Genomic DNA, 19,179 nt, shown 5'->3' on the forward strand with positions numbered 1-19,179 from the left:
GAGATTTTGCTAAGGAGGGGACTAAGGTTTAGTGAGGTTAAGCCCAAGATGACAGTCGTGTGCATGATTAATCAATAATAATAATGGCTCATATTTATTGAACTGTTATCATGTTGTAGATAATGTGCTAGGTGCCCTGCATACATTATCTCATTTAATTCTTTCAACAACTCTGTGAGGTCAGGCCTGTTATTATCACTCTGTCTAACTCCGGGAGGTCAGGATGATCATCATCATCCAACATTTTCAGGTGGAGGAATGGGGGCTGGAAAGAGGCTGAGCAAGTTGTTCAAGTTCACATAATTAGCAAGCAGCGCTGGGATTTGAACCCCAGCAGATTCACTCCAAAGCCAATTGTTTAACCTCTATGCCCCAACTGCCTTCTTGCTGTGATAAAACATCTGAAAAGGACCATCACTGTGTAAGTTCCCAGAGAGGCAAGCTCGCTTCCCGTTTAGTGAATATCAGACTGGATCAGATGGAACCCACAGGCTGTGGCCTTCTCTGACACAGGCACGTGGGCGGTCCCAGCCAGTATCAGTGGGGTCTGAATCAGCCCGAGCACCCATTTCCAACCATACATCAGGCACCCCAGCCTACAACGCAAATGAGGAAACCTGCCTAAGCAGTAATTAACAGCACCCAACTGCAGAGGTTCCCTCATCCTGTTTTTCACTTCGTGTTTTGGATGCTGCGGGCTGGGTGAGCAGAGATCCTAGGCTTTGGCCCAGGCAGCTAGCCTGCCTCCGAGCCCTGCCATGAACCACTTCCAGACCATCCTGACTCGGGTCCAGATGCTGCTGTCCAGCCATCGGCCGAGTCAGGTGCAGGCCCTCCTGGACCACATGCTGGAGAAGGAGCTTCTGTCCCGGGAGTACCACTTCGCCCTGCTCCGCGAGCCTGATGGCGAGGCCCTGGCCAGGAAGATCTCCTTGACCCTGCTGGAGAAAGGAGACCCAGACTTGGCCCTCTTGAGGTGGGCATGGAGTGGGTTGCAGGTCCCAGTGGCCGAGAGGGATCCCGACCCCAAGGACCATGGTGGTAAGTCGGCATCCCCTTCGTCCAAGTAGCAAGGATTGGCCGTAGGCAGCACATGGGTTTTCCCTCCTCTCTGAAAGGAGAGTCAGTGTGCTCATCTGCAGATGGGAAGGCAGAGCTGGACAGGAGTCAGGGCATCTGGATGATCTGGCAGGAGCAGCAAGCGCTTGGACAACTTGGTCTGTGATGCTGGGTGTGCACATACAGCATGCTTCCCACTCAGCTTAAGAAAAGACCATCCCGGAGGCATGCCATCAAATGCCTGCTTCATTTACACTCTGAGAGGCCTTGATGTGTCAGGCACTGCGCTGGGCACTGGCTGGGGGCTACGGATCAGCTCCTGCCTGCAAGGGGCTCATGGTCCAGTAGGGAAGACAGCTGCAGGACTCGGTGGGGTTCAAATGTGAAGAAACAAGGTACCAGAGAGAGGACGGGCCATGAAGCTGGAGAGCAGAGGATGCTGTGTGTGCATGCGTGCGTGTGCATCTGTGTCAGCGAGAGACAGAAATCAAAAGACAGACAGGGTGAGAGAGTAAGGAAGAGAGAGACAGAATAGAAAGAGAGAGCCGGGAGAGGACAGAAGGAAGAAGGAAGAAGGAAGGGGGAGGAGGCGGAGGGCGGGGGAAGAGAGAGAGAAAGAGGGAGACAGAGACAGAGAACAGGAACCCAATCAGAGAAAAGAGAGGAAGAGTGTCTTACTTTTAGAGTATTGACTACACTTGACACATCTTAAATCGGAAAAACAAACCTACACCATATTGCTTCCACCCACATCCCTGGCCCCGCAGACCATGTGGGTCTTTCTTCCCTGTTGCAAAGAGGTTCTTGCTTTGTTGCCAACAACGTTCTTCCTAAAGATGTGTGTCTGTTCTGCCTCCTGCTCTATCCAGATCTAGGCTTTTCCAATTTGAGGACACAGCATTCATGGCCCCTCTATGGTTTCACAGTCACTTCTACTGGGAGAGGATCACAGTGATTCACGTTTATTGGGCATTGACCGCGTGCCAGGCCCCACCTTAGCACGTGGCAGCGCTCTTAGTTCTGACCTAACGAAGAAAGCACAGACCACCCAGAGGTGACCGTACCCTGGGTCTCCAGGTGGGACGTAGTGAAGGCTGGATTTGGAGGCAGACAAACTTAATCCTCGGCTTTGAGGAGTAAAAAGCCTTCCGATGGTCTTGACTGGGGCACCGGGGGCGTACACATTTCTCTCGCTCTTCTGCGGAGACACGAATTTACAAGGGGTCGGTTTTCCTCGTGGTTCAGTTCTCGCCCAGATGGTCTCTGTTGGTTCCTTGGACTTGTCTCTTACTCTTTCCCTTTCCCACCTGAATGATCTCCCTGATTTCTTCATGGGGGGTGCAAGCAGCCTGTGTGGTCTTGAGGGCGGTGAGCAGCCACCCCGGGATGGCAGGGGGAAAGTCAACCCCGTCCTCCTTCCTTGCAAACTGCACACACCCCTTGCTCCTTTATGTGGAGGCTGCTTGACACCTCGGCAGCCCCCCTCCTCTGTCCGCTGGTTCCTGTTATTTCACTCTGTTTCCTCCCTGGGGATGTCATATTTTTATTTCTGAGCCCATGTGACTCGAGAAAGGGAACTGGGCTCGGAGTGACATGGTCTTCAGGGGGCTGGGAGACAGAGAAGGGCAAGGTGCCTCCTCTCCCTGTCCCTTTCTTCCTGTCCTCCAGCTCAGCCCCCCATCAGGGCTGCTGGGTGTGTGGCTGCGGTGGAAGTTGGAGGGAGCAGCCTTTGGAGGAGAAGAGGGAGAAGGGGAAAGAGAATTGTGTGCTTTGTAAAGAGAGGGCCCTGACTCTGGTTTCAGTGGGGGTTCAGAAGAGGAAATCGTCATGTGAAAGTTTTGTAACTCTCTCCACAACCCTTAACGATCTTCACCCTCCACTGGTCTGAACCCTGCGCTGGCTCCCCATCGCTCAGAGGAAAAGCCAAATCCGGACGGTGGCCCACAAGGGGCTCATCACAGTCTGGCTCTCATCGCGGCTTTGCTCTCATCCCCTACTTCTGCTCATCTCCTCCAGCCATACTGGTACCCCCGCTGTCCCTGGGACAGGCCTGGCATGCTCTCTACCACAGGACCTTGGCAAGTGCTGTTCCTACTACCTGGAACATTCTTCTCCACATATCCTCTTGGAGGATACCTCCTAAGCTCTTTGCTCAGATTTCACCTTCTCAGCAAGGCCTACCCCGAGCATCCCCTTTAGCATGGCAGGTCCCCGTGCCTGGGTGGCTCGATCAGTTAAGCATCTGCCTTCAGCTCAGGTCTGGTCCCGGGGTCCCGGGGTCCCAGGATAGAGTCCTGCATTGGGTTCCTTGCTCAGCAGGGAGCCTGCTTCTCCCTCTGCCTGTCACTCCCCCTGCTTGTGCTCTCTCTCTCTGACAAATAAATAAAGTCAAAAAAAAAAAAAAAAGAATTGCAGGTCCCCATCCACACTCTGAGCCCCCTCCCTAAACTGACATTTTCACCTTCTATATATTTTACTTTTGTATTATGTTTGTCGTACATTGTCTGACTCTCCTACTAGAAAATAAGCTCCACATGGGCAGGGATCTGTATTTTGATCATATCGTATCCTAAATGCCTAGCACAGTGCCTGGCACTGGGTAGGTGTATAATGTAGATTTGTTGAATGTTGGATGGTTGAATGGATAGATGGAGGGATGGATGGATGAGTGGGTCGGTGGATGGATGGGAGATGGATTGGGTGGGTGGATGGCTCAGGTACTACCATTATTCTCACTTTACAGAATGGTAAACTGAGGCACAGAGCGGTTAAGAGATGGCCTGGGGAGAGGGCTAATGGATGTCACAAGGCCGGATCTACCGCTGCACTTTCTGCTCGGCTGCCTCTTCTAAACAACCCAAGGGATACCGTAAATCTACCCATAACAGATTGACTATCTTCAAACTGAAACCAGGTCTGAAACTTCTGATTCAGAAGTCACCTTCAGCTACCACAGTGTCTCGGTGCAATTGGGCAGAAAGCCTACCTCTGGGGCTTTGACCTTGGGGGTCTGACTCTGCTGCAGGAGGCAGCACGGTGCGTCCAACCCCAGGCAAGCTCGGGGGAGGGGGGTTGGGCCTGAGAGTCAAGGTCCTTGTCCTGACACAACTCAGCAGCTTCCCTGGGGAAACAAAGCAAATGCTCGGGACATTCTTTGGTGACAATGGGTGACAACGCATGGCAGGCACTCTGGGGACAGAGAAGAGACAGTGAGGATGGCAGTGATGGAGAAAGCCCAGGCTGGACACTGGAGAGCTCTGGGTCTGAGGCCATGCTCTGATTCTTACAAACCATGTGACCTCGGCCACATGACTGGACCACTCTGACCCTCTGTTTCTTCATCTTGAAAATGAGAGTGATGATATAAAGCCCCCAGGGCTATAGTGGGGGTTAAATTAAATGAGATGGTAGCTGGAAACTGTCTAAGGCAGTGCTTGGCATTGGATAGCTAAGTCTTGAGGGGTCACAGCAGGGAGAACTGGACAAGGAAGGATAAAACAGGGGTTTGAGGTACAGAGAAAACAATTACGTCTACAGTCTCATGGGGGGCCGCACAGAATATCTAGACACCTATTCCATGTGAGACACAGTGCTGAGTGCTTGGGTGCTGTGTATATGTGAGAAGTGCATCAGTGTGCCCCCACCGTTGGGCTGGCACACGGTCTCAGCCCTCAGACTGCCTAAGTGCCGGTCATGGCTCCCTAATTCCAAGGGGTGTGCCTGTGAGCACTTTCTGGAACCTCTCCGGGCCTCAGTTTTCCACATCTGTACAATGGAGGCAATGATAGTACCCAGGGTGGTGCTCTGAGGATTCAGTGACCTCATCCAGCGTAAGGCACTTGCATTTCCGGCAAGAAGAGAGTGGATTCTGACTCATCAGCTCAGGGGTGGTGTTTGGGCAGCTACAGCCCCAGGGTGACAGCCGGCTTGGGTTTTTGAATGGAGGCTTTGCCCAGCGGTGCCTTTGGGCATGTAGGAATCCCCCCACCTCCCACTCCCCGGGGGTTTATATTTTATTGTTTTCTTTGGCTTTCTTTTGTTCTTTTGTCACTCTATGCTTTCATGATGCGTTATATTTGCCCACAAGGACTCGGTTCTAGGAACCATAGAACAAAGTCTCCCTCTAGGATGTTGCCTGATTTATTGGAAAGGAAGTGACATGCCCCAGGCTGCCAAACGTTTCCTCCGGCTTCCTTCCTCATTTGGTCCTTACCACGAGAGCCACCAGAGCCTGGACCTCAGAGAGGAAAGGCGCTGTGCCCTCCCACCCTCCTCTTTCCCTTCCCAAGACCTGTTTCTTCTCTGATCCCGGGGAGCCTACTCTGCCCTCTGGAAGGAGACGTGCTGGCAAGAATAACTGTTGTCCGTTCACCTTGGACGGCTTCCCCGCCAGCCAGACTCACTTCATCTTCACCCCTGGGACCCGAAGAAAGAAAAGTACCTGTACCTGGAAGTTGGCACTTCCCCATGGGTTTTCCCAGGCTGACCAGTGGCCCATTCCATACTCCACTTGGCTCCAAGCCTGGCGCCTGACCCACCCAGGGCCGGTTTCTGTTCTCTGTTGTCGTTACCTGAAGCAGTCCACCTGTGTCCTTCCTTGGTACCTGTTCATCTCTCTAGCCACCTGCCCAGCCACCTCCCTGCCTGCCCTCAAACTTACCTGGTCTACATAACCACCTACCAGTGTCTACTTATCAATCCATCAACTTATATCTGTTATCCACTTATACATACTTATCAATCTATTTATCTAACCATTTATAGTTTTATGTATCAACTTATCTACCTGCCTTCCTACCAACTCATCTGCTTGTGTATTTACCGACTAATAGGCTTGCATTCTCACGCACATTCCTACCTGCCTAATTTGGATACATGCCAGTTTTATCGTATCTATTCACCTACTTCTCTGCTCACCTCTTCCCCTTCCTTCCTTACACGTCTTCCCTCCTCCTTAATCATTGTCTTAGCACCTGCTAGGGATTATGGTGGTCACCAAAAAGCATAAGAAAGGGCACTTACAACCTAGGGAGAGGGGACCCTTCACCACTGGGCACTTGAGACTGCCTTGATCATACCAATCCAAACTCCGTTCCTTCACTCAAGCAATCTTGGAGTAGTGTGAATTTTAAATAAGAAAATAAAACTGTGGGTCCCAGACAGTAGCAACCTCATGATCTAATCAGAAGTAACAGAGTCTCTACTTAATGAAATGGGAAGTTCACCGATGCATTGCCAAATACATGGCAACAAGTTTTCTAAAAATGAGTAAAGCATAAGATTGATGTTACCTGGAAGGGTGCTGAAAGCAAGAACTCAGGCCTTGAAGGATGGCTAAAATAAAGACAGGAGCTCAGCCCTGCATGAGCAGAGGTACCCACGTAGGGCAAGCAGGTCTGTTTGGGGAGACTACAGCAGGGGATGACAAGCTTACTCAGAAGTTGTTTCCCCCATGTCCTCCCCTTGGGGCTTGGCAGGGAACCCAGCGGGCAATTTTCACAATGCTTCTGCTGGTAGCCAGTGGTCTTTGTCCTGCTGGATCCCGACTGGAGGCAAAGACATTTGCATGCCCAGGGCAAGATGGCTTGAACAGCGCTGAGAGGGCTCCCCAGTAGGGAGGAAATTGATTTTGTTCAAAGCAGCCCTGGGCTCAGAGAATGGTCACCATCTCTGAGGGAGTTTCGAAGAAGGGCATCGGCAGGAGGAATGCAGGATGCTTTAATAGGGAGAAATTTTGGGCTTGGCTTACCCTCTGCCCTGCTCCTTGCCCTCCCCACGCAGGAGGCTTGGTATTCTAGCTCTGCTACAACGCCAGGCTGCCCACTCCTCATCTCTGTTTCCACTGCACCTGCCGAAAGTCAGACCCCATCAGCTTCTGGCTGGGCACCACAATGTCTCCTCTCCCGTGTCTCTACCTGGGGCCCTCCCCGTGCTAATCTAACAGCCTCCGGCATCAGCCAAACACGCAGCCTGGTCCATGTCACCACCCAGCTCAGAGCCCTGTGTTGACACAAGCATGGTCAGGTTTGGGGATTGAGTATGGGTCTGGGGGGGACAGTTCAGTGAGGATGTGGAAAGACCAGGTAGCAGAGAGGAGATCGGACCCGGTGAGAGGTGATGGCATCCAGGCAGGTGCACCCCGGTCAGACTGACTCTCATCGGCCTGTCCTGCCATGAACTGGATTCAGAACTGCCTCAGCCATGGCCGTCAGTCAGAACTGGCTGCCTCCAAGGACTGGAAAGGACTCTCACAAGTGACCTCGAGACAGGTGAATGGGCAGGGGTGCCTCTCCCTTGGCACAGGTCATGGGAAGATGAGACTTCTTGAGATTTCTAATATTTGTCACGTCTGTCTTATTAGCCTAACAAGGCAAGACCGTGTTTCAAGTTGACTACTAGCGTTTCCCATTTGTCTGCCTACTTCCTCCCTGGGCCTTCTAAAAGCAGGGACTGTTTCAAAATAACCACCTTACAAAGATAGACATCATTATCTTTATTTCGTATGTGGGGGAAACCGAGGCCCACACAAGGGAAGTGAGGGGTCCAAGGACACGCACCTGCTAGTAACACCAGGGGCTCGACGCCAGATCTTCAGACTCCTAACCCAGTGCTCTTTCAGTAAAAGTGCAGGAAGGAGGCACTTGTCACTGCTTCCCAAACTTCATTCACTTCCGGACCACCCTCTCGATTTCTACGCACCATCCTATACTAATTATTTGCCCGACAGGTGTTTTTTCAAAGCGCTCGCATTTTTTTTAAATTTTTATTTTTAAAGATTTTTATTTATTTATTTATTTGAGAGAGAGAGAGAGAATGAGAAAGAGAGAGCACACGAGAGGGAGGAAGGTCAGAGGGAGAAGCAGACTCCCCGCCGAGCAGGGAGCCCGATGCGGGGCTCGATCCAGGGACTCCAGGATCATGACCTGAGCCGAAGGCAGTTGCTTAACCAACTGAGCCATCCAGGCGCCCCGCATTTTTTTTTTAAATTCAAGTTTATTTTCCAAGGAAAGTTTATGTTCGCCATAAGTGAAAGGAATGCCACCCATTGAAGTGAACTATGAAACAGGAAGGGGGGGCAATGTTTCACAAATCCAGCCAGAAACTATTGTCTCACTGAAGGCTTGCAACTAGGGAATGCTTTCTGGGAAACAGGGATGTATCCTGCATTTGAAGAGGTTTGTTAAAGACCTCTTAGCCTGACAAACACTCTCTCCCAGATGCCATCAGGAGCGTGGGTAGAGACTTGCAGGGGCACTAACTCTCTCCCTGGGGGTCAGTGCTATTTAGCGCTGCATCCATGTGTTGCCCTAAACCATCTGGCTATAAGTAGACCACATTTGGGGTAACACTGTCTTATGTGTAATTTACGTTTTGGTCCAATGTCTTGGAATAAAAATCATGAGTGGACCACTCATGATCTCCAAGGCAATTCAGGGCAGTTTGGTGTGGGGGTGGGGTGGTGGAGGAAATGGAATCTGGGGAGCCTGATGGACCCCAGCTGGGGGGCTCAGCTTGTCTTGAGGCATTTGTGGGGCTCTGATCCTGGCCCCATCCTGCAGAGGATAGCAGGGATTGGGGCTCCACTGTGGTCGCCATAATTTCAGAATGTCATTGTGTCAAAGGTCTCCCTCCAAGGGACAACTCTCAACCTTCTATGGTCACGCTCTTTGGTCCACAACAAGGAACTGAAATTACCAACAGAGGCACGGGGAAGGTTTAAGGGAGTGTGGGCAAATTAGAGAGTTTTAGACAGAGAGATCAGACGGCTTGATGCCACTTCATAGGGGGAAAGTTTTCCGTTGGTCCCTTGCTTGCTTCCTTTGCATGCTGGCTTGGTGTTGGTGGGCTCCTGACTGGTATAGGTGACTAAGCTGGAGATGAAGCTGTCTGCTCCTGAGCTGGGCATTCAAAGACATCGTTGGGCAGGCTGAGGGCACCAGGAGGGGCTGCCAGACTCCAGAAGCCGCTGCCTCACTGGGTTTCCCACACCATGCGTTGCCTAGCTCCACGCCCTGCGGGGTCCTACCTGCCAGAGTCCCAAGGTAAAAAGGGGGGTGAAGGAGGTTGGGGCTGGCAAGGCTTCTTGATTTAGGGTAAGGTCTCAGCTGCCCCCACCATCTCTGAACCGGGGGGTGGGAGCAGAGAGAGGGGTCCTTGTCCCGTCGGGGCTGTTGGGAAAAGTGAGGTGGTTAAATATTTCCTTCCACTTGAGGGACATTCAGATCCGTCCAGGTGCCTGACACGTGAGAGACTTTATCAGTGCTGAAGGATTCCAGAGGGCCAACTTTCAGCAGGTGTGTCGTTAGCTCTCAGCATTGATAGCCCGGCTTGGCCAACCACAGGTGCTCTCTCCACCAGGTAAACACTGAGGGGTGCCCTTGAAGGACAGGATCCCTGCCATACCCCACCCCATCCCCAGGAGAAGCAGGAAAATCAAAGTGGCAGTCAGCTCCTTGGCATAGCTGTTGAGCCCCAACCGGCTGGACAAATGCTCCCCTCTCCCCAGTTTCTAGATTGTGTTTTGGGGAAGAAGTTGGGGCTAGGAGACAGACGGCACCAGCTCTGCAATCAGCACGGCAGGTTTGAATCCCAGCTGCATTGTTGGCTGGGTGTGAAGTGACACAGAACATGTCACCAACCTCTGACGCTCTTTGCCTGGGCTGTTAAAAATTCTGTGACAGGGTAATGACGAGGGATCAAAGTCCAGCACAGTGCCTGGAACATCGTAGGAACGGAATATCATCAGGGAAGCCTGCTATTACTGGTGCCGCTGTGTTGTGTGTTTTGGAGGGGTTTCAGGGGGGTGAGACCCCTTTCCTCAGACACCGCTGAGGTTTGCCAGCTCTGTTGGATAGAGCCTGTTGGGAGTTTCGATGGGAAGAAGAGGTCAGGAGTCACCTTGACCCACGCCTTCAATTCCAGACAGGAACTCCAAGCCTGGGAAGGGAAGTGCCCTCCCCAAATTCTCATGGTGGGTGGAGCTGGGGTCCAGGACCTCTGGAGGAGGAAAGGCAGGAGGAGTGTCCGCATCAGGGATGAGGCGGAATTCCCAGCCCCTGAGGGTCCCTGAGGCATTTTCTCTTGCCTCTGGAGGACATTTGCCTTCCCAGGAGTGAATGGCTCATGGAGCAAATCTCTGGGTCTGTGTCCGCTGCAAGGACCGTTTGCCACCTTCATGGCCGGGCTGAGCTGGAGAGACATGGAGGCCACCCCAAAGCAAGGGAGAGCTGCCTGCAAGTCAGGGTTTGCAGATGGCATGCCCACGTGTGTGCTGGCTCCCCCGAAGGGGTGGGAGGAGGCTGGCCATTTCCAGGAGCTGATAGACGCTCCAGGAGCGCCCAGGAGTGTAAGGATGTGAGCCTGGCGCTTCCGAGAAAGCACGTGGTGGGTGCAGCAAGCCTGCTTACTCTCCAGCTTGGTCCAAATCCCAGCGCAGAGAGAAAGCGAAAGAGAAAAGTACGGTCCTAGCGGATGAGGTGGGGGCACTGGGTGGTCAACCCGCCCCAGTCTCGCTGCAGCCCCACAGCTGGCAGGAAGGAGAGGCCACCGGCAGCACGCGGGAGTCGGGGAGCAGCGGTAGGTGACCAGGGCTCTCCCCCTGCACCCCGAAAGTCGGCCCGGCAATCGAGGCTCAGAGGCTGGCTGCTACTTTCCTGAGGTCACACAGCAAGGCTGGGAGGAGGAAGGGAATGTGCGGAGTGCGGACCCACGAAAGTCCGCATTTCCAGCATCCCCGGTCTGGAGCGCAGGGACCGGGGAGCGGACCGGAGCTGGGTCGGGGTGCCCGGCCGCGGGGCCCAAAGAGAGCGCGGGGCAAGGGGAGGCGGGCGGGAGCCGGGCATCTGCAGACACCCTGGGTGCGCAGGAGGAGCGCGCCGAGCGGAGCCTAGCTCCGGCGCCGGCGCCAAACCCGGGGCGCACACACCTTCCGCGCCCCCTGGAGTCTGGAGAGGTGAATGGGACGCGCGCGCGCTGAGCGGCACACAGGTCCCTCCACGGGGACCCTGGGCCCGGGCCGCCCTTTTCTGAGCCTCAGTTTTCCAGTTGGATCATAGCACCGCTCTGACTCAGGAGTGCAGGTTTCCAACCCTTGGATGGGGTGCCTTGCGGGAAGGTTTGTGGAGGGCACGACCTTTAGTGGGCGCCCTGGAGAAATCCTCACCTCTCTCCTCCGGGAGGCAAAACTGAAAAAGAAAAAAGACCTTGATTTGGGGGTCTCAGAATTGCAATTCAGGGAGCACAGAAAAGCGTCTTACTTAGGTGGGGGAAAACTGGGGGTTTTTATGAGAACGAAGGAGAGGGGTGATTACATGATTTAGATAAAAAAAGAGCAGATAAGAACAAGCCTGCTAATTTGGTGCCTGCCGTTAAGCCACTTCTGTTGATTATCTTACTATTTTGCTGGTGCTATCGGATGAAACAGTTCCTTGGAGGTATGAACTCTCCTGTCCCCATCCGGTCTGAATGCCAGTTGTTCTGTTGACTTTTTATGAACAACTGCTTGTAAAAACAATTGCCAGTTCAAGAGTTCGTTAGAAAGGAAAATGGAACTTTAAAATGGAGTCTCTTATGTCCAGGAATTTTATACAATTCCAAGCCTCTCTTTGATAATCTGGGGTGGGGGGGTGGGGCAGCTTTGTGGGAGGGTTTTGACAGGGCTGACATGTCCACCTCACTTTGGGGTCCTGAGCCCCGCCTTCCAAGTAGAGAAACCAAGGAGCCCCAGAAACAGCTGGAGGGGGGAGGTCTCTCTGGGGCCCCAGAATGCCAGAATTGGAACTGCCGTGTCTAGCTCTGTCTGGGACCCTTAAAGCCCACAGTTCTCTTCTGAGTCTCACGCTCTCCCCCCATCAAGGTGACAAGGGATAAGAGACAGACGCCCAGCAGTCCACACGCCCCACTTGCTATCGCAGCCAGGTGTTCCTAACTTTGGCAAGATGCCTTCCATCTATGAAGCTCCCCTCCCCACCAACCCAGAAAAGAAATACTCCCAGCCACTCAGAAGGTTAAGGAAATTGGTGCTTCTTGCTCTAGGACCTGATGGAGCAGAGGGGGGACAAGGGGGAGACCCCAGAAAGTCCTCACCTTCCGAACCCCAGACAGCCTTAGGTAAGGACCTGGTCTCCAAGATCCCAGGATGTACAATGGAAAGATCCTCAGAGAGAACTGAACCAGGGGGTCCCAGGCTTCCTGCACAAGGGAGTCACCTGTTTAGTGTGTAGGCTCCTGGGTTCTGCCACTAGGCCCCACCCGGGCTAAACCACCTATCTGGGTGATTCCCATGCCAGAGGCCCAGAGGTTATATACCTGTATTGAGAGGCATTGATGTGGTCCAAACCCTGTTATCTCACCGTGTTACAAAATCTCTGGGGACTTCCCCAGGAGGTTTTTTAACCAAGGTCATATAGTCGAGGTTTTGGTAGAGTCAAGATTTGAATCCAAGTCTCTGGAGAGCCCAGTCCAGTGCCTGGGCAGGGGCGTGGGCCTCCACAAATGCAGGGTAGGTCCTGGGTAGTCAGAGTCTTACTGATACAGCAAAACCTGTCTGACAGCAGGGACCTGGTTTGACCTCTTGAGACCTCAGCCCCTGGTCCCTCCTGAAGAGTAGTTAGGAAATTAGCAAAAGGACTCAACAGCATGGCTTGGGGTCAATCCCCAGCAATCAGAGAAGTGGCCTGAGGAAGAGGGAGAAGCTTCTGGACTTGGCTTTCAGATTTGCCATCCATCACCCTGGATAAATGACTTCCCTCTCCGAGGTGCATCTGTAAGATGACTAAAACAAGAGCACTGTCTTGGAAGCACTTGGGAAGGATCACCGAAGAATCCACCTGGGCCAGGAGTAAGCATTATAGCTCCTGGAGGGATTGTATGGAAAGATCTGAGGGGAAGTTGTGGGCGGAAGGGAGGCTTCTAGACTTTGACACGTACCTGATGGGTGGTCCACAGACGGTTCTCAAAGACGCGTTCATTGATACCGGGTAGGAGATCCCTACTTTTCTGATTCGTTCTTGAGCCGCCTTCCCCATTTTTGTGTGTAGACATCTTTGGCAACACTCATACTGAGTGATGTTTCTTTTTAGCAGAATAGGGCAGCTGACCTGATTGTAATAACATTGTTTTGTTTTTAGTGGTGGGTGATGCTGGGTTTTTTCCCCCCATGGGAGGGAGTGATAGAAAGTTTCCTTTTTTTTTTTTTAATGATAATATAAAATTTACCAAGGTACCCATTTTAAGTATATGATTGAGCTGTAATAAATACATTCCTGCTGTTATACAACCATCCCACCATCTGTCTCCAGAACTTTTTCATCGCCCCAAACTGAAACTCTGGCCCCGTGACATGCGAACTCCCCATTCGGGCCCCCTCCCCCGGCCGCCACCCTTTGATTTTCTGTGTCTATGGAGTTGACCACTCTAGTTGCCTCATGTAAGTGGAATTCTATAGTATTTGTCTTTTTGTGACTGGCTTCTTTCATTGAGCATGATGTTTTTAAGGCCCATCTGTGTTGTAGCAGGCGTCTGTGTTTCCTTATCATGGCTCAGTAATATTCCAGTGTATGGATAGGCCCTGCTGTGTTTATCCATTCATCTGTTGATGGACACTTGAGTTGTTTCCATCTTTTGTCTGTTACAAAGAGTGTGCTATGAACATCCATGTACCAGTATGCTTTTGACTGCCTGCTTTCAATTCTGGAAGGTTTTCTTTTAACATAAATTTATTTGTTTCTTTAAAAAGTTAATTCAAGGGATGCCTGGGTGGCTCAGCTGTTTAAGCGTCTGCCTTCGGCTCGGGTCATGATCCAGGGTCCTGGGATCGAGCCCCAAGTTGGGCTCCCTGCTCAGCTGGGAGTCTGTTTCTCCCTCTGCTGCTCCCCCTGCATGTGCTCTCTCTCTCTCTGACAAATAAAGAAATAAAATCTTTAAGAAAAAAAAAGTCAATTCAAGGAAAATACAAAGGTAAATTATAGAACAGGTGGTATGCAGATCTGACCCAAAAATTGTAAAGGGGGCTAATGAACACCTGAACTTTGGGAGACTGGTTTGGGGAAAAGACCCGGTAGCAATTGGAACAATCCAGAGTGTGGGGCTGGGGGCTCCTCCATCAAGGGCATGGCAGTCGACAGGGACTCCTGGATGGAGAAGGAGAAGAATTGAGGACGGTGTTCACTCTGGTTCTAGGATTTTCAGCTGGGGAGAAGTGGAAAGGTGGCAGAAATGGAGAGCCTGGAAGGGTCACTTGGGAGAAGGAGAATTGCAGACCTCCCAGAGTTCAAGAAAAGTCACCCCAGCGAGGGGGGCGGGCAGTGTTTTCTTGGCAAGCGGAAAGTCAGGCTGCCTTGAAAATAAAACCCATTTTAATTCCCTACAAGGCAGGTGTGTGTGTGAGGGGGCACAAGGGGGTGCTCGTTTAAAAATACAGAATCTCTGGGAGTTGGCCCGGGCTGCTGTGTGTTTAGCGCCCTTTTCAGGCAGTTTTGATTCACAGCCAAGCCTGCCAATGGCTCGTCTCTGCCGTCAGACGCTAGCAGGCAGGGCTGGCCCATGATTCATGGCTCAGAGGCTCCAGCACCCAGCAGAGGGCCTGGAGCTGGCTTAGGCACCCCATTAGGTCAAGCTGGGGGTCAAGACTGGAGCCGAGGGCCTGGCTTGGCCACAGGGTGTTCATTCCCCCCCCATCCCAGTACCTGGCTCAGGTTGTCTTCCGGGGAGGGGGCAGGGGTTGGGGGGAACCTGTTGGACTCCTTTCCAGGTCACTCTGATTGGAGCTCGGAATGTTGGGGCATGCAGAGTGAGGGCCACCTGGAGTGGGAGAGGCCAGGCTGGCTGGAAGGGGACGGGCGCTCTGGACAAACACGGAGCCCACCTCCTCCCCCAGCTGCAGCTCTTACTGCTGGTCTGCTGCCTTCTCATCCTGTCCACCGGGCCCCTCACCCCCAGTCACTGGCCGTCTGTGGGCACACGCACCAGTTGAGGTGATATCATTCGAATCCTAAGTCGTGATGAGGTGAATGTCCTCAGTGGGCGTCCAGACTAGATAGGTGGTTTGCCCCAGCTCTTCAGAGGTGGTCTCTGGGGAGGGGGGCTTTTGTGGGGTTCTGTGTGGTTGCCAGGCCCCCTGGTGGAAAAACAGAATGAGCTAGTCTTTGGTGAGGTTCCTAGGAAGCAGACTCGGAGTTGAAGATTTGCACGTGGGAGATTTATTGGGGAGAGGTGAGGTGGGGGACACCGCAGGGAGAGGGAAGAGGCATGATTGGGCGGAGGGAGGATTGGGCTGCCAGCCATAAGTCTCAACAGGGGTTTCAGCCACCCCCACCCGGAGGTCCCACAGAGCATGCTGAAGCTGGAACAGCCTTTAGGGTTACTGCAAATTAAGGCACCAGACCGGACCTTTGCACTCCACAGGGACCAGTCATCAGATATGGGGTCCCCTTGGAGAAGGGGTGTGACTTGGAGCTATGCCCAGAACTGTGAGCTGTGAGCCCCTTGCCCTCCAGCAGCTGGTGGCTGGGCACCCCAACCTCAGCCCCTTGAGGGGGTTCGTCCGTGTTGTAGCAGGATGCTACATGTAACACATCACACCAGTTAAAATTGTCAAGTCAGAGTATCTGGAAGCCAAGGTCTAAACGCTCCTCTGGAGTTGTGTTTTAACCATACTCTGCAGCGCCTTTTGGGGAGGGAAGGTTGTGGGCCCTCCGACCCCTTTAAGCAGCGCCATGTGCTCTGAGATTTGCCTTCTAATGCATCCAAGGTGGGTCCCTGTGTTTGCGTGTGTTCTTGGAACCTCTCTGCTGCGTTTTCATGTGCCTCGATGTCACTCTGCACATCTAGCTTTGGGCTCTCAGGGCTCATTCTGTTTCTGACTTTTCACTCTGCACTATGTGGCTGGGTGTGCATTTGGTCTGTCGCTTCTAACACGGCATCCTCCTCCATGGATCACAGTGGCTACTTTCGACTGCCCCACTCTCAGCCACGGACACCCGGATGGCATCCCCCTGCTGCCACCACAAAGAGTCCAGTGCGTCATCTGATGGGTGTCCCTGTGCAGCTGTGGGAGTGTTTCTTTAGGAGGTACATACCCAACCTGGAATTGTGAGGTTGTCAGATCTCTGCATCCTTTGGTATTCGAACAGGTGCCGGGTTGTTCGCTGGGGTGGCTGCACCAGCCCACTTCTTCCAACCTTTGGCATTTCCTAGCTTTCTAACTTCGACCAGTGGTGCAGTATGAAGTGGCACCTCGCTGTTCTTATTTGGAAACTTATATCATCGTAGCACTTTCTGGAAATGTCACTTTATTTTTTTTTTTAAGATTAATTATTTATTTGTTTGACAGAGAGATAGACAGCACAGATAGGCAGAGTGGCAGGCAGAGGGAGAAGCAGGCTCTCCGCCAAGCAGGGAGCCCGATGCGGGGCTCGATCCCAGGACCCTGGGATCACGACCTGAGCCCAAGGCAGACGCTTAACCAACTGAGCCACCCAGGCGCCCCTCTGGAAATGTCACTTTAGGCAAGTCACAGCAACATAATGAGTTAGATGCTCTGCCAACCAAATACGGTAGGTTTCACAACTGGGAGAGGCTGAGGAACTTATGTGAGGTCACGCAGTTGGCGCAGAACTGGGATTTGAACCCAGAGCACGCACTCTTAACCACTGTATTATTATCATCACGATTTGTCTCCCTCTTAAAATATTATGAGTCTACATTGCAAGCTTCTTGGCAGGGACTGTGTTTTAAACCTCTTTAGGGCCCCCGGAGAACTGAGCCCAGTGCCTTTTTTTTTTTTTTTTTTTTTTGGTAGGAGATGCTCAGTAAATCATTGTTTTACAGATTTGGATGAAAACCAGAGCGGTATGTCTTTTAGAATTTATCTGGAGGACAAAGATGCAAGAGAAGAGGAAACTTGTTTGATAGATTAGCCCCACAGAGATACTGACTGGGGGCTGGTTGTGGAAGATAAGGTAGCCCTGAGCTCCTGGTTTCCTGCCACCATCTGACCCCCAGAAGCAGCTTGTCAAGAGGGTGGGGAGCAAGGCGGTGTTGGGAGGGCCCTTGGGGGAATGGAGAGGTGCAAGGCTGACAAGCAATGAGGAACCTAGAATCCCACAATACCTCAGCTGAGTTGGGTCCACCCTATTTGGTGAAACTAAGGCTCAGAGGGTACTCAAGAGTAAAAGCAGAGCTGGAACGCAACACCATTCTCTAGGACACAGTTCAAAGATCTTCATTTCTTCCTCAGGAGGAGAATTAGAGTCAACATGCAGGGAAATATTTTTTTGTGCTCTTTTATCACAGTGCAGAGCAGAGCTGAAGAGTTCAGGGGTAGCAAAGGTGCCCCTTTCTCCCTCCCAGTGCCGCTTGAGACCCTCAAGGATATACTCCTTTTTCTGGGAAGAAAGCACCTGTTAAACTGAGCCTAGCCTCATTGTCCTCATCCATAAAATGAATATAATAATACCAATTTCCCAGAGTTGCTGTGACAATGGAAACAAGGTTATGCATCTAGAGTACCCAGCACAGCCCCCAACACAACAGACTCTCCCAGTCGGGAAGGACCGTTATGTCCGCAGACACCAGCTGTCAGGTTACCTCAGGAAGAGTTTGAACAGTTTGGTAATACTTGATTTCCCTCAGCGGAGAGAGAAATGAATTTATTCCAGGAACCATCTTGGTGCCTACAGTCTTTCAAAACCTGTGGTGTAGTACAAAGTGGGAAGGGAAATGAACCCCCCCAAAGGGACTTTTGGTGGCCAAGAGATTAGGAACTTTTTCTCAAGTTGGATGTGGAAGGTGGTAGCCCAGGGGGGAAGGGTGGATTCAAAGAGGACCTTCTAAAAATACCACTCGTTTACCAAAAAGACACAGACCACTTCTCTGTGGTGCCCCAGACAGCTCCTCAAAAGGAGAAATCATTTTGTCACCCATGCCTCCTGTCACCAGGCAAGGGCAAGAAACCATGGTTTTGCAGCCAGGCATCTGGCTCAGATCCTACCAGTTTTCTCTCAGCCTGTTTCTTTAAGAAATGGGAAGACAAATCACAAATGTGTGTGTTAGACTGGAATAAGGTCTACACATCATGTCATTTGGTGCCTGGCGCTCAGCAGGCACCTGTGAATTCTAGTTATGCGTCACTTTTATGGGTGGAGAGAGCCTGCTATGTGCAAGAGCATGCTGGAGTCTGGGGATAGGTGAGCTAGACAGACAGGGCCCCTTCCCTCACAGGATTCCTGGCCTGTGTGATTTGCCCTGTGCTGGGGCAGCTGAAGGGCACTCTGTCCTCTGCAGTGGGGTGATTTGAGCCATCTCTGTCCCCAGTCCCCTCTAGAGTGGCATGTGGGGGAAGAGTCCAATCAGGAGCCTTTGAAGCACTTCCTAAACATCTAGAGAGAGACATAAGGAAACTGGTTGTGGGAACGCTGGTCCCAAGCCAAGATATAAGTCGATGTGGGCATGAATGGGAGAACTGTGGCTTTGGGAGATCGAGACCAGGAGACTAGACTCCAGAACTGAGCCCCAGCTCTGCAGCATCCCAACATCATGGGATTCCTTTAACTGTGGGCCTCCTGTATGCCTCCAAGAGCTTCTCTTGGCCTTTCAATGGTCCCACAAGGGAAGTGTCAATATCCTGATCTAGTAGTGGGAAAACTGATAGAGAGGTGAAGTCACTTGCTTAATGCCTCCTAGCCAGGATTCAGATGCAAACTCTCCAACCAGGTGACCTTGGACAAGCCATTTCACTGAAGTGTTTGACTATCCTCATCTATCAAATGGGCATTAAATCCTGCCTTCTCCCTAGAGCTCTTTGGGAGCTCAAATGAGGGGGTGGGGTGGAGGCAGAAGCCCATTATGAGCTGGAAATCCCTGTATACTCAAGACAAGTGCATAAGGTGCAGGGTTCATCTTGGGGTAGCTGGAAGGAAGGTGTGGAGGTATATGTTGGGGATATCTGAGCGTGGATGTCTTCTTCTTCTTCTTCTTCTTCTTCTTCTTCTTCTTCTTCTTCTTCTTCTTCTTTGAGAGCACATGAGTGGAGGGGTTGGAAGCAGAGGAGGAGTGAGAGAAAGAATCTTAAGCAGGCTCCATGCTCAGCATGGAGCCCAATGTGGGGCTCAATCTCATGAC

At 52.0% G+C, this 19,179-nt stretch overlaps 1 protein-coding gene and 1 long non-coding RNA gene across 10 annotated transcripts in view; one reads left to right on the plus strand and one right to left on the minus strand.

The window, feature by feature from the left end:
- Positions 1-670: 670 nt before the first annotated feature.
- The window catches only part of CIITA (class II major histocompatibility complex transactivator), a 48,763-nt gene continuing 30,254 nt past the window's right edge, over positions 671-19,179 (plus strand). For 5 of the 9 annotated variants that reach the window (XM_045874970.3, XM_045874969.3, XM_064592541.1 and 2 more), the window contains exon 1: positions 673-1,041. In XM_045874970.3, coding sequence (XP_045730926.2) covers positions 759-1,041 — 283 coding nt within the window. In that variant the 5' untranslated portion in view covers positions 673-758. Of the gene's footprint in view, positions 1,042-8,914; positions 9,102-19,179 lie in introns of those variants that run through there. The other 4 variants (XM_064592544.1, XM_064592539.1, XM_054507505.2 and 1 more) reach the window with 3 other exon arrangements.
- LOC123844458 (uncharacterized) lies at positions 10,602-15,166 on the minus strand. Its single transcript, XR_006790782.2, has 3 exons — positions 15,025-15,166; positions 12,988-13,157; positions 10,602-11,243 (listed from the first exon to the last, which is right to left on the minus strand). It is a non-coding gene; the product is annotated as an uncharacterized LOC123844458 (long non-coding RNA).

The sequence above is a fragment of the Mirounga angustirostris genome, unplaced genomic scaffold (assembly GCF_029215605.1).
Source record: "Mirounga angustirostris isolate CCGP_5_RB_7025 unplaced genomic scaffold, mMirAng1.0.hap1 SCAF_5, whole genome shotgun sequence".
Lineage (NCBI taxonomy): Eukaryota > Metazoa > Chordata > Mammalia > Carnivora > Phocidae > Mirounga > Mirounga angustirostris.